This window comes from Daucus carota, chromosome 6 (genome assembly GCF_001625215.2).
Source record: "Daucus carota subsp. sativus chromosome 6, DH1 v3.0, whole genome shotgun sequence".
In the NCBI taxonomy this organism is placed as follows: domain Eukaryota; kingdom Viridiplantae; phylum Streptophyta; class Magnoliopsida; order Apiales; family Apiaceae; genus Daucus; species Daucus carota.
Window position 1 is genome coordinate 34,147,343 of NC_030386.2, and position 14,408 is coordinate 34,161,750.

General features: G+C 37.5%; 3 protein-coding genes across 3 annotated transcripts; 1 reads left to right on the top strand and 2 right to left on the bottom strand.

The window, feature by feature from the left end:
* The first annotated feature begins 1,003 nt into the window (after positions 1 to 1,003).
* On the top strand, positions 1,004 to 1,450 carry LOC108226275 (vegetative cell wall protein gp1). Its single transcript, XM_017401220.1, has one exon. The coding sequence runs from the start codon at positions 1,004 to 1,006 to the stop codon at positions 1,448 to 1,450; it is 447 nt and encodes a 148-aa protein (XP_017256709.1).
* A 1,276-nt stretch (positions 1,451 to 2,726) lies between these two features.
* On the bottom strand, positions 2,727 to 3,298 carry LOC108226845 (transcription factor ORG2-like; the record flags this gene model as incomplete). The annotated part of the gene is made up of 2 exons (XM_064080196.1): positions 2,727 to 3,038; positions 3,150 to 3,298. Coding segments are annotated over 2 exons (312 nt in total), but the record flags the coding sequence as incomplete, so codon positions are not given.
* An 8,352-nt stretch (positions 3,299 to 11,650) lies between these two features.
* LOC108226765 (transcription factor bHLH100) lies at positions 11,651 to 13,665 on the bottom strand. Its single transcript, XM_017401759.2, has 3 exons — positions 13,019 to 13,665; positions 12,548 to 12,922; positions 11,651 to 11,888 (listed from the first exon to the last, which is right to left on the bottom strand). The coding sequence occupies exons 1-3, from the start codon at positions 13,316 to 13,318 to the stop codon at positions 11,802 to 11,804; spliced, it is 762 nt and encodes a 253-aa protein (XP_017257248.1). The 5' UTR covers positions 13,319 to 13,665; the 3' UTR covers positions 11,651 to 11,801.
* Between the last annotated feature and the right edge of the window lie 743 nt (positions 13,666 to 14,408).

Sequence of the window (14,408 nt, forward strand, 5' to 3'; positions counted from 1 at the left end):
TCTTGTTTATAATTTATTTCGATGATTCATTTTATTTAGAAAATGCTATGGCCTTCAATTAATAATTTATTTCGATGATTCATTTTATTTAGAAAATGCTATGGCCTTCAATTAATCCCCCCCTAAATGCCCAGAGGCCAGAACAGATCACGTTTTTGTCTCTGTTTTTCTTTTAAAATTAGGATTTATAATTTTTCTAAAAAAATGTCTTTATATATTATTTCAGCCGGAATAATTATTTAGAGACATGCATTTTTATTTGATGAAATAAATACATTTTTCAAAAATAAGTTAGTTATTTTTGTAAAATTAGAAAAGACAGGAAAAAACAAAAAGTATATTAGGAAATTGCATTTTTCGGCAGGCGTGCACGAAAGATTGGCCATCTCGATTCAAAATTTGTCAAGTGAATAAGCTTAAGTGTTGTCATAAATTACATACGGTTTGGACCTAAGAAGGCCCAGGCAATCATGACCCTTAGAAGCCCAACAGAATGTTCCTCACGAGAAAACCTTAAACATCATGTGCGCATGGATTGTGTTCAAATAATGGACTTTGGGTTCTCAGGCCGAAGATACACGTCTGATTTTATAGTTAAGTAGACCTAGTTAATAAAGCTATTAATAATGTCATATTTTGCTATTTTGTTTATATTGCTTAAAAAATTAATTGAAGAAACAAGTTAAGATAGTATGCATGGTTGTAAAAGATTCAACTCCGACCATATGAAGCAGACTAAAAATAAAAGCTAAAGAAAAGGAAGACCAGAAAAGACAGTTGAAATTCCGTTTCATCCCTCCGTTGCCGCCATCTGCGCTTAGCCGATCCTCATCCTATCCATTAATAATTATAACTTGTTCTCAACCCCCTTTCCTCGATCTCTAATCACCACCCAACCAAACATTCTCTTTTATTCCAACACATTCATTCATTCTCCTGCTACACTTTTTCATTTAATTCTACGCGTTCACTATTTGCATTTGTTCTGATAATATAAGTCACAATGTCGCGCCATATGGCTGTTGTTCTTGTTTCGCTCCTGTTGGTGGCTCTCGTTGGCTTTGCTTCCGCGGCTAACTCACCAGCTCCAAGTCCATCGCCCAAGGGGGCAGCCCCGAAATCAAGCCCGCCTCAGTCACCAGCATCCGGGGGCAAATCTCCCGCGTCTTCGAAAGCACCAGCCCCTGCAGATGACGACGACGATGATACGGCGGATTCTCCTGATGCGGACACCCCTGGCTCTGCTCCCGACAGTAGTGATTCTTCTTCATCATCGCCGCCAGCTCCCCCGGGTGAAGACTCTTCTGATTCTCCCTCGGACGCACCCTCGGACGCACCATCCGCAGATGATGCGGACGCACCTTCACCATCGGAGGAAAGTAAGGCCGTGGCTTTGAAGGCGTCTTCTGTGGTGGCTGTTGCTCTTGTAGCCGGTTTCTTTGTGGCTTGAATTATTTTGTTTTCCAATAATTAAGGTTTGATCGTTCCAAATTAAGTTAATAAACACTGTCTTCTATTTTATGTGACGATCCTCATTGAGGTACTATAAGTTTTCGAATAGTTTGTTTCTGATCAATTGGCAAGTGTTCACGAGGATCAGATTAGTTCAGAGCATTCATGCATGCATGTCGTTGTATGTGCATGCTGATATAGTTTTGATTCTCATCTGACCTCGGATCTCAGATGTAAATTCTTTAAGTTCTTTTTTCTTAATTTTTTACCACATTTTTTTTATCAAGTAATCATTGTTCCTGATCGTGTATATATATTTTAGTTTTAGATGAAAACGTGTATATGTAGATTCCTGGAAGAGATGACCTACATTACATAATAATAATAGTTTCAGTTTGTCCAGAAAAGATCTACAGCAATGAAAACAAAGGAGAGTACCTAAAAGATAAAGAGCACAAATTAACTAGCAATACAAGTAATTATGGTTACCGCTACATCTATATCCCTTGTTCCTGCTTCTCGAGGAGTGACAGATCTGCCTCTGTTTTTTAAGGAAAATGCTTGGTGCACATAATTGTGTACAAAAACATGTACATAATGACATGTGGTGGATTTTAATTGGATGACCCCCTGCATTTACACCAACCACCCCAATTAAAATCCACCACATCACTTGCCACATCATTATGTACAAAAATTCTGTACACAATTATGTGCACCTAACACCACTCGTTTTTTAATATACGAATGTTTTTTTGACACATATTTTTAAGTGTTTTGACTGAATAGTTAAAAGTATTATTTTTGAAATTTTGTTTTTCTAAATAAAAATATGTAATCAAAATTCCAATTAAAAAAATCAATTAAAAATAATAATTTATACTATCCGGTCAAGACACCTAAAGATACGCGTCGAACTCGTCATGTAAAAAAACAAAAGAAGTAGTATAGTTTCAATAAAATATGAACCTTATCCGCAGCTAAACTAAATTAATTCATATATTCCGGTGGTTAGGGAAACCTGAGATGTGAGATGTGTTGCAGACACCCTTTTAAATAATTTTAATCTTTGATTATTGTTGATTACTAATTATACAAGAAATATATATATATAGCCGGTGCCAACTAATCATCTACCCGTTTCTATTTGAAGGACTGTGTGGTTGGTGCAACTGAAGAATCCTAACGTTGGGCATAATCATAAAGATTAAATAGGATATGTATATGCAATCATGCGCACAGTCAATACCTGAAAATGCAAGCTGGGGAAGACCCTATCTCCCATAGATCGGAAAGAAGAGGCATTTATCAAGATAATTTTTATCATCAAGCTCTAGTTTATTTAGAGCCTCGGATAGTAAACCCTTGTCATCTTTGAGTGCAGATATCTGAACTACAACTTCTTCGCCTCCAACTGAACTGATTATGACTGCAGCTGATGAACTTGTTTCATTTCTCTCCGCTTTTCTTCTCTTCCCGACATGATAGTCCTCGTGATCTTCAATTCTCTCTGCCTAGACAATCTCGACAATAACTCTTCTTTCTTCTGAACCAAATTCTCCACTTCTTTTTGTAGTTCACACATGCTATTTCACCACACATGCTACTGTCGCTGCAATGCTTAGTATTTTCTGTATATTACAACACGAGAAATTAGTAAAAAAATAGAAAATAGTTTTGTCGAAGCCAGAGAAAACTAGGGAGACAGATGAATAGATATTGTAGATACCATTCGATCAGCATCCGGAGGGAGTAAAAAAGGAGAGGAATACAAGTTGTTAATCTTCTTTCGACGATCTCGCTTGCTTGCATTATGACTAAGTTTCTTGATTACAACTCCATCGTGTCAATGTCATTGCCAGCTGGTTCGTAATTCGTCGATTGTGGAGAAGGAATGACCCGAAACGAAGTATCTATAGAGTCGATATTCCCGAAGAAAGTACTGTTTCGATCATGGCTAAGAGCATCTCCAAGAGGCTTTTCATTTAGGCTACTAACTTAAGATTTGAGGAGGGAGAGACAAATTGTTGCTCCAAAAGACTCTTAATAGCATCTCCAATGGTGCTCCTAAATCATTCCTTAAACAATAATATATAATGTGGCTCCTAGTAAGTTAATACACTGGAAAACGTGAGAACTCCAATACTACTCTTTATACTTGGCTCCTTATTCACATTTTATATTTATTTTATATAAATGAGAGGAAAAAGTTAACTAAAAGAGAGAAAAGATTGAATGGAAATTAATATAATATTGAGTTAAGAGCTACTAGATACTCTTTAAAAGAAAGGAGAGAGAGTAGGCTCCTAAATTTCTAAAGAGCATCTAGGAGCCCATTGGAGCACTAATTTTTGATTTGCTCCTAAATTTTAGACTTAGGAGCTTGTTTAGAGAGTCCTTTGGAGTTGCTCTAAGTGGCTCTTAAATCACTAAGAGCCTCTTGTTTCTCTCTCCTCTCTCCTCAAAGTTAAGAGCCACCACTGTTAAGGAATAGTGGCCTTGCTGGAGTCTGTTTGTTACACTGTCCTTGTTTGTTATTTCTGTCATTTGTCCACTAGTCTTGTCCTATGGTACCGTTACTTTTGTTTCCTAGTATGTTTACCTAAATAGCAAGCTGTGTGACAGCTATGCTGGGCTATATAACCTTGTATGCAAAACTCTTAATGATTAAGAAAGGAATATATTTTATCACCTCTGTTTTGAGCTCTCAGCTCTTCTTCTCTGCATTTCAGTTTCTAAACCATTTTCAGAGCTAAACTTATAAAGCTCATCATGGTATCAGAGCCAGGTTCTTAAAAGAACTGATCTGCAGTCATTTTTTATCATTCATTCCTTTTCTTCACTGATCTCATAAACCAGACCTTATAACTCTCTTTTTATACCCTTTATTTCAAGATCTTCTTCCAACAATGGCAAACGGAAGAGTATCTATCCAAGATATGTTAAACCCACTTTTCTTGCACCCATCTGATAGTGCAACATCGATCCAAGTTGATAAATTACAAGGATCTGGAGATTACAGGGCATGGAAAAGAACCATGGAGATTAATCTGGCTTCAAAGCGAAAGCTAGGATTTGCTACTGGTACAGTACCAGTTCCAGTTGATGATGAACAAAAGGCAGAGCTCTGGGAGACCTGCAATAATATGGTAATAGCATGGATTACCTCCAATCTATCTCCTACTATTCGTAGATCTGTTATGTATATGACCACTGCACATGAAATTTGGCTTAATCTTGAAAAGCGATTTTCTGTTACTAACGGATCTCGGAAATATAAGTTGAATAGAGAACTGTACGAAATCAAACAAAATCATATGAGTGTTAATGATTATTACACTATGATGAAATCTTTGTGGGAAGAACTTGATTCTATAAATATGTTACCTGCTGTTAACTCACCCAGTGCAGAAGTTGTAAAACTCCTCACTGTTATTGATGCTCAAAGGGAAGAGTCCAAGCTTTTTCAATTTTTAAATGGTGTTGATGAAAGCTATAACCCACAGAGGAGCCACCTGTTGATGCTCACTCCACTGCCCACCGTTGAGATTGCATGTGCTGCTTTGATGCAAGAGGAGGCACAGCGTGACATTCTTCAGTCGTCTGTTAAAACTGAAGACCCTGTCTCTGCTTTATATGGTAAAGCCATTTTTAAACCTTCAAACCCTGATCGCCCAACGCTTAATTGCACTGCCTGTGGGGGCCGTGGACACAGCGGTGAAAGGTGTTGGACAGTTGTGGGATACCCACCTTGGCACACAAAACACAACCCAAACAAACCCTCTCCCAAACAACCAAACACAAAACCCAAACAACCAAACAAATGGACCTCTAACCCTCAAACACACAGAATGGCAGCTACATCTCAAGTTGTAGAAACAACTCAACTCCCAACAACCTTCTCCCCACAACAACTTGCACAACTAGCCCAACCTCTCCCACAATTACAACTGAACACACCCCAACTGTCTGAAACAGATGATGAACTAGAGCATTTCTCAGGAATGATTACTTCCCTCCAAACCTCCACAACACCCCAAGAATGGATAATCGATAGTGGAGCCTCCGATCACATGACCCCTTGTCTTAATCACCTGCACTCTGTTCAGACTCTTCCCACACCTGTCCACACAAACCTGCCCAATGGTGCTCAAGCTCAAATAACACACATGGGCACAGCCGACCTGGATACTGGTTTGCAGCTGCAAAAAGTCCTTTATGTACCCAACTTCAAGCATAGTCTCCTGTCTGTTCAGAAAATGGTCAAAGACTCGAAATGTCTTTTTCAGTTCTTTCCAACCCATTGTTTGCTTATCGACTCTGTTTCTGGCTCTGTGATTGGGGTGGGTGAAGCTCGGATCGGGTTATACTACTTGACAAATCATAAGACAAGGCAACTACCATCAAACTGGTTTGCTCCAGCCAGTGTTTCACTCAATGCTGCCTCAACCGTGTCCATGGAAGTCTGGCACCATAGACTTGGTCACGCTCCAGTGTCCAACATCAAGCGTATTCCGCAGTTCTCAACCCTTGAATCTGAACCCGATAAGGTATGCATCTCTTGCCCCCTGGCTAAATTCACACATTTGCCATACACTTTAAGTGTTTCGCATGCTGTGTCACCATTTAATCTTCTGCATATTGACATTTGGGGTCCGTATAAGGTGTTTACTAAAGGAAAATTTAAATATTTCCTAACGATTGTCGATGATCATACACGATACACTTGGGTGTACCTCTTGCAACAGAAATCTGATGCTTTGCAGACCTTGGAAACCTTCTTTCTATATGCAAAAAAACATTTTGAGGCTGTCTTTAAGGTGCTCCGCTCAGACAATGCTCTGGAATTTGACACATCACAGTGTCAACAATTCTTTAACAGCCATGGGATTCTTCATGAGACTTCGTGCGCCTATCGACCTCAGCAAAATGCCCGGGTCGAAAGGAAGCATCGCCACATCTTAGAAGTTGCTCGTTCTTTGCGATTTCAGGCTAATTTGCCTTTGGAATTCTGGGGTGACTGCGTATTAACAGCAGTCTATTTGATTAACAGACTCCCATCAACTGTTCTACAGTACAAAACCCCTTATACAGCTTTGTACAAATCAACTCCAGACTATGAAGAATTACGAGTTTTCGGATGCCTCGCCTTTGCCACTAACCCAACTGTCTCAGGAGATAAATTCTCCAGAAGGGGAGTTCCATGCGCTTTTATGGGTTACCCTCCACTCAAAAAGGGGTACAAGCTTCTTAACCTCACAACAATGCAGCCCTTCATTTCTCGCGATGTCAAATTCGTGGAAACAGTGTTCCCTTTCCATCCTAACTCTACCTCCTCATATATGCAACCTCTTCCACCCCAAACCATCCCCACTCCACCTCCTATTATCTCCGATGATGATTATGAATTCACCCCTACACCTCAAAACAATCCACCTTCTCCCATACAAACACCATCACCTACATCCTCATCACCCTCATCACCCCCATCTGAACCAGTTAACTTATCTCCTGTTGTTCGTAGAAGCACCAGAACTCACCTTCCCCCTAAATGGCAGAATGATTTCATCACTCATACCTCTCACATCTCAAATTTGACCGATACAGAGGTCGCCCCTGCTTTTAACAGTTTCATGACAAACCTTACGGCTGCCACAGACCCTGTTCATTTCAAGCATGCTGTTAAATCTCCAGAATGGATCACAGCTATGAACCTAGAGTTGGATGCCCTTGAACGAAACAACACGTGGATAATCACCACTCTTCCACCAAACAAGACAGCCATCACCTGCAAATGGGTCTTCAAATCCAAGTTCAACCCGGATGGTACTCTAGAACGCCATAAAGCTCGCCTTGTCATTATGGGCTGCAAACAGAAACCTGGGGAAGATTACGATCAGACCTTTGCCCCAGTAGCTAAACTCACTACTGTGCGGACTCTACTTGCTGTTGCAGCCATGGAAGACTGGATTACCATCCATATGGATGTCTCAAACGCATTCCTCCATGGTGACTTGTTGGAAGAAATCTACATGAAACTTCCTCCAGGGTATACACACTATGGGTGTAGAATGGACTCGACTTATGCCACTACTGTTCCCACACCAGACTCTACACTCGTCTGCAAATTGACAAAAACTCTGTACGGATTGAAACAATCGGCTCGACTCTGGTTTCATAAACTTACTTCCACACTTTTGCAGGATGACTTCCTTCAATCCAAAGCGGACTACAGCCTCTTTACCAAAACCAGTGCCACCACAATTACTAATATCCTCATTTATGTTGATGACCTGATGATATGTGGTAATAGTGCAACAGAGATTGATAAGCTCAAATCAATGCTCTCCTCTCACTTTCATATGAAGGACCTGGGCACCCTTCGTTATTTTCTTGGCATCGAAATTGACCGAACACCAGCTGGTTTCTTCATCTCCCAAGCCAAATACACACTTGACCTGCTGAAAGAATATGGTATGATCAATGCTAAACCTCTGAAGCTCCCCATGGATTCTCACCTTAAACTTACACAAGATAAAGGTGATCTATTGTCCGACCCCTCCCCTTACCAACGCCTTGTAGGGAAACTAATCTACTTCACAATTACTCGTCCTGATGTGTCCTTCACTGTGCAACTACTCAGCCAGTTTATGCACCAGCCGACCACTGTTCACATGCAGGCTGGTAAACGCCTCCTTCGATATCTGTGTGGTTCCCCTCGCCAAGGCCTCCTCTTAGCATCATCCTCAGCCGCTGAACTGACCGCTTTTTGTGATAGCGACTGGGCTGGATGCCCCATAACCAGGAAATCCACTACTGGATACTGTGTGTTCTTGGGATCATCACCTATCTCCTGGAAATCCAAAAAGCAGTCTGTGATTGCCCGTTCTTCTGCCGAAGCCGAATACCGTGCCATGGCCCACCTGTGAAGTCACTTGGCTTGCTGCTCTACTTAAAGATTTGGGTTTCAAAAAGCTTCCGCCGACCATTCTCAAATGTGATAATCAGGCTGCCTTAGCAATTGCAGCCAACCCTGTTCTACACGAGAAAACCAAACACATAGAGATCGATTGCCATTTTGTGCGAGACAAGATCAAAGACGGCACCATTGTTACTGCTCATGTACCATCCAAAGACCAGGTTGCTGATATTCTGACTAAGATCCTACCAGTCCAACAACATCAGCACATGCTCACCAAACTTGGAGCTACTCATCACAGTTCTCGCTCCACAGTTTGAAGGGGAGTGTTAAGGAATAGTGGCCTTGTTGTGGTCCTAGAGTCTGTTTGTTACACTGTCCTTGTTTGTTATTTCTGTCATTTGTCCACTAGTCTTGTCCTATGGTACCGTTACTTTTGTTTCCTAGTATGTTTACCTAAATAGCAAGCTGTGTGACAGCTATGCTGGGCTATATAACCTTGTATGCAAAACTCTTAATGATTAAGAAAGGAATATATTTTATCGCCTCTGTTTTGAGCTCTCAGCTCTTCTTCTCTGCATTTCAGTTTCTAAACCATTTTCAGAGCTAAACTTATAAAGCTCATCAACCACATGGCTCTTAACTTATTTTTTCAAAATAAAAAAATCCTTCCCCCCAATTCACCTCCATCTTTCCCTCTCTTTTGTTATAGTGGAGCCCAATATATGAATAAAATATAAAATAGAGAAGAGATGTAGATGATATTGTTGGAGTTTACACTCTTAACTTTGTCCTAAATTACTAAGAGCCACATTTTTTATATTATATTTAGGAGTCAAGAAGGAGGCTATTGGAGATGCTCTAATAAGCTTGTGATTTTTTATTTTTTTTTGCTAAATAATAAGCTTGTGATTTTGATGCTTAGGATATATGAGATGCTAAATTTGTGGGTCTGAGTAATTAGAACACCTACCATAACAAATAACAGACCTCTTCAACACTCGTTCCTTACAATATTAGCGAATCACATGAAATAATTACAGTTGATTACGAACAGACGAATACTTCTTGTTTTCGAACATAAGACAAGTGACTATACAGTAATGTATAACTCACAGACATATTCTGTTCACACTCAAAGAGAGAGATATATAAAAAGAGGGTGTTTACATAATAGTGTACTGTTAAATTAAGGTAGACGATGACAACGAACCTGCTGTATGCACGCGCTTACCTGATCAACGCTCGAGCAACACTGATTTTTCACGTGGAACCACACTTCATCCATATTGTAAGATCAGTTATTATTATTAATATAGTTTTGTTACTTATAGTACTATTTTAGAATGGTTCGATTAGTCATCAAATACATTTATATGTTAATTTATTCTTCTTTCATTCAACTTGTATTCTGTTAAACTGGTATGAAATGATGATGAGTTGGACAAGTGTTGATGGCGATACATCGGGCACGCAAGCAAGCAACATCTACTTGGTGATGGACTATGGAGCAACAATCAAAGAAGCGAAAATTACTACTCCCTCTGTTTCTTTAAGCTTTTCTTGTTTGAAATGTCGGGACTGTTCATAACATGAGACAAATGCTTAATTTACGTCAAATTTATAAGACCAAATATAGTCATGAGTGATCTTGTTGGATTCGTATTTACGAGTATTTTAATACAATAAAGTTTTTTAATTTAATATTAATATGAAATTAAAGATATTAACGATGAAAAACGTGCGTTGGCAAACGTGTCCAAGGCAAACAGGAAAAGTAATAAGAGACGGAGGGAGTATCACAGATCTCCGAGGTGATAGTTTAATGATGTGAAATATATAAAATCAGATTTATTCGTTTAAAGTTATACTCCCTCCGTCCCCCTGAGTAGTATACATTGGGGGACGGGGACGCGGCACGTACTTTAATGCTCCTGTAAAGTATAGTTGTGTAATTTATTTTTAAAATTTTCTTTTTCTGAATTAAAGTTTGGATGTTATATTTTTATTCAGAAAAAGAAAATCTCAAAAATAAGTTACGGAACTATATTTTATAAGAGCATTGAAATGCGTGTCGAACAGTTGAAAAGAAACGTATACAATTAAATGGGACATAGGGAGTATGCAATAAGATATGATTAGTTAAGAAGAGATAAAATATCAGATTATCACAGTTTCTATATATTCATTGCAGAGTGTCAACTCGATGTGATATAAATAAATTACTTGAAAGTTTTTTTTTTTTTTTTTATAGATATTACATACTTGCAAGCCTCATACACAGAGTGTGTTTGTCGAGATTTTTATGGCCGGATTTTAGTCATTTTTTATTTTAAATTAAAAATTTTATATTTGTGTAATAACTTAGTAGTCGGTTTTTAAGTTAGAAATAAGTCTACTTAAAGCATTAAGTTGATAGGATATACTTTGTTAATCTACTTATTTTATTTTTATAATTTTTATAATAAAAATCAGTTTCAATGGTATAATAAATAAATAATTAAATTTATTATTATTATTATTATTTAGTAACTCATAAGTCATCTACAACATAAAATTACCTAAACAGATAATTTATTAAGTTGGACAATTATTATATTAAATCACTATAAATCATAAGTCATAATTTTAAACCTGCACAATCATGCTTAAATGGATCGTTTGACTTGAGTTAAAAGAAGTGTATCGTTATCACGTTATGTATGAGAAGTTAGTTGCAGGGTGAGAAATAATTTTTAATTTATGTCTGGATAAATTTTCTAGGCTTTACAACTTATCGAGTACAAAAATTATTAATAAAATAATAAATTATTATAAATTCTCTTTTAAAGTGATCATATACATTTTGAACTTCTCATATTCCGACAATTAACTCGAAAGTGGATTAACATATTATTTATAAAAACAAAACGAAGTTGATTCTTATTCATAAGTGGAAAACAAGAAGATGAAACAAACACCTCCGGCTCAGCATTTTACTTTAAAAATAATCGGGATGGGTATGAATATAGATTAACGAAGAAAGATTCTTAAACTTTTAATGGAAGATACTAAATAGATTCTCCAATGTTACTCCCTCCTTGGTCAGTTGTTGGAGTGATTTAGGATAATCATATTGATTAAATTTTAATTGAAATTTATATATAATATATGAAGAATCATATCTAAGTCTATTTTAATGTGTTTTCAAATTTTTATCAGTTGAAAAATAATTAGTGGGAAAGAGAGTGGATGATCACATTAATATTAGTCATATGAATTAGTCCGCGAAGGATCAAGTACAATGGAAGCGAAGTAGGTCCTCCTTAAGGTACTGATGGTGTAGAACGAACAATAATAGCTAGAGTATTTAGCTGTAAGTTTTACATGCATCTATCTGCGCACTCTTGAAGCTGGGCTGATTAAAAAGTGATAATTCAACTGCTAAAATTCAAAAAAGCCATTGTTTGTTCTTCTCGTAGAGTGACATGATCTTCTCCTTTATGGCCTGAAGCTCCAATTCATACTTCCCTTGAGCCTGTTTTTTTAAACCAAACCAATCATTAATTAAACCGTACTGATAAAAGATATAGACCAAATACTTCAGATAACTTCTTTTTAAACTTTGACAACATACTCCAGTTAGACTAATATTAGTTGATAACCGATCCATTAGTTATAGAAACTTATTTTGTACATGCTTCTTTACGTATGTGCAAATAGAAGAAAGCTTTTTAAAAACGAGATACCTTTTACATTATTCATCTTTTTTAATTCAATCAAGTTCACAACAGTGATGACTCCTATTATTCATTTATAGAAGGTGCCGACTTATCCATGTCTAGCGGTTTCTATTTTAAGGGCGGCTTTGGTTGGTGCAACCGAAGGCTACTAAATTTGTGAAAAGAATCTCAACTATATACTGTGTGCCTGTTTGTTTAGCAGAAGCCGGAGCTGCTTCTGCTTTTCTTGACCCGTTTGTGTAAAGAAGTAAAAGCACTTTTAAGAAGCCGAGAATGCTAACTTCTCTCTCACAACTTCTACTTCTTTTTCAAACACTTTGTTAACTTATTTACTTCTCACTTCTACTGCACTTCTTTCATTTAAGCAAGAAGTCACTTCTTTTAAGCTAACCCAAACGGCCCCACTGTATATACACTAATGGAGTCATTAGGAGTTAAATATACAATTGAATACCTGAAAATGCAAGCTGTGGAAGATCCTATCTCCAGAAGATTGGAAAGAAGAAGCATTTAGCAGGAGAAGTCCATGACCAAGCTCTAGTTTATCTAGAGCCTCAGATAGTATACCCTTGTCAGCTTTGAGTGCAGTTATTTGAACTACAACTTCTTTGCCTCCAACTGGACTGATTGTCACTGCAGCTGATGAACTTGTCTCTGCTCTCTCCATCTTTCTCCTCTTTCCGACTTGATAGTCGTCGTGATCTTCTCTGTGCCTACACATTCTCGATGATAATTCTTCTTTCTTCTGAACCAGTCTTTCGACTTCTTTTTGTAGTTCTGGTATGTATTTCACCACACATGCTACTGTCGCTGGAATGCTTAGTTTTTTCTGTATATTTTAAAAGAAATTTGTAAATAAAAACAGCAAATTATATTGTCGAAGTCAGAGGAAACTAGCTAGAGACAGGAATGGATATGTACATACCATTCGATCTGCATCCGGAAGGAGTGAAAAAAGAGAAGAATACAAGTTGTTAATCTTCTTTCGACGATCTCGTTCACTTGCATTGTGGTTAAGCTTCTTAACTACTCCAGTGGTATTGATGTCACTGACAATTGGTTCGAAATTGGTGGATTGAGGAGAAGGGAGGGCTGAAAAGGAAGTATCTATGGAATCGATATTTCCGAAGAAAGTACCTTCGTGATCTTGGCTAATATTGTTTAGGTGATCATCAACTAAGGGCCACCCAAAGCTTGGAAAGAGAGGAGGTGAAAGTGTTAACATTTTAGCTGAACAGGCTCTGGAAAATATATTAGCTTCTGAGTTTGATGTTTAATATGACATGATCACTCAAATGGTTCTCTGTATATATAGAAGCTACCATGATCAAAGACCTCATCAACATGTACAATATAATAATAGTAGAGCACATAAAACTATAATTCACAGATTCGTCTTGCTTATTTTAGAAGATATGCATACATAGAAGAGAGATTGAGTAATTAATTAATTAATCCCGGGGACTAATATAATTACAGGAAATAAGTTTCGTGGTCACATGATGGTTCAGTTTGTGAGCAAAGACGAGGGAGCGAGCTGAGGGCTGACTCCTGTGTCAGACATTAGGTCTTGACATCGACATTCTCATTAACTACCCCGAAATTAGTCTACAATACATTCTAAAAATGCAAGTTTTTTCGTTGCACAACTAAAATGAAAAATAAAATGGTATTTTATTTTACAATAATGTATATATATTTTAAATCAAATCATTGCTAAACAGACACATTATCTCTACTATATTGTGTGATTCATGTTCACATATTTATTTTTAAACTCCCAAAAAACTTGATGCTAATATACTGTGTGTGATTCATATTCACAGATTTATTTCTGAACTCCTAAAAAACTTCTTGCTAATAGACTGTAAACATATTTTGCAACTTACTCGTAGCATTTACAGCACCAAATGATCACAAAATATTTAATGATCAAACAATCCATATCAACAATATTGCATATATAAGTACCAGGTCTGCATTTGTTTTTAACATCAAAACAAATCCTAAAATTTCAAGAATAGATTCCTGTTAAAATAATAGACATATTCTGTTCACACGGCGCTAAGAAAGAGAGTAAGACAAGAGGTAAATAAAAAAACAGAAGGAAGACGAAGACGAAGAACCTGTGGCAAGCGCAAGCTTGTGCTCTGCTTACCTGCTCTGGCTCGAGCTAAAACTGATTTGTCACGGGGAACCACACTTTATCCATACAGTATAACCCGTTATATTATTCATCTTAGAATAATGCTCTCTCATTTATTACTTAATTTTTATATTAGCAGCTATGATGTGGAATATTAAACAAGGACTTT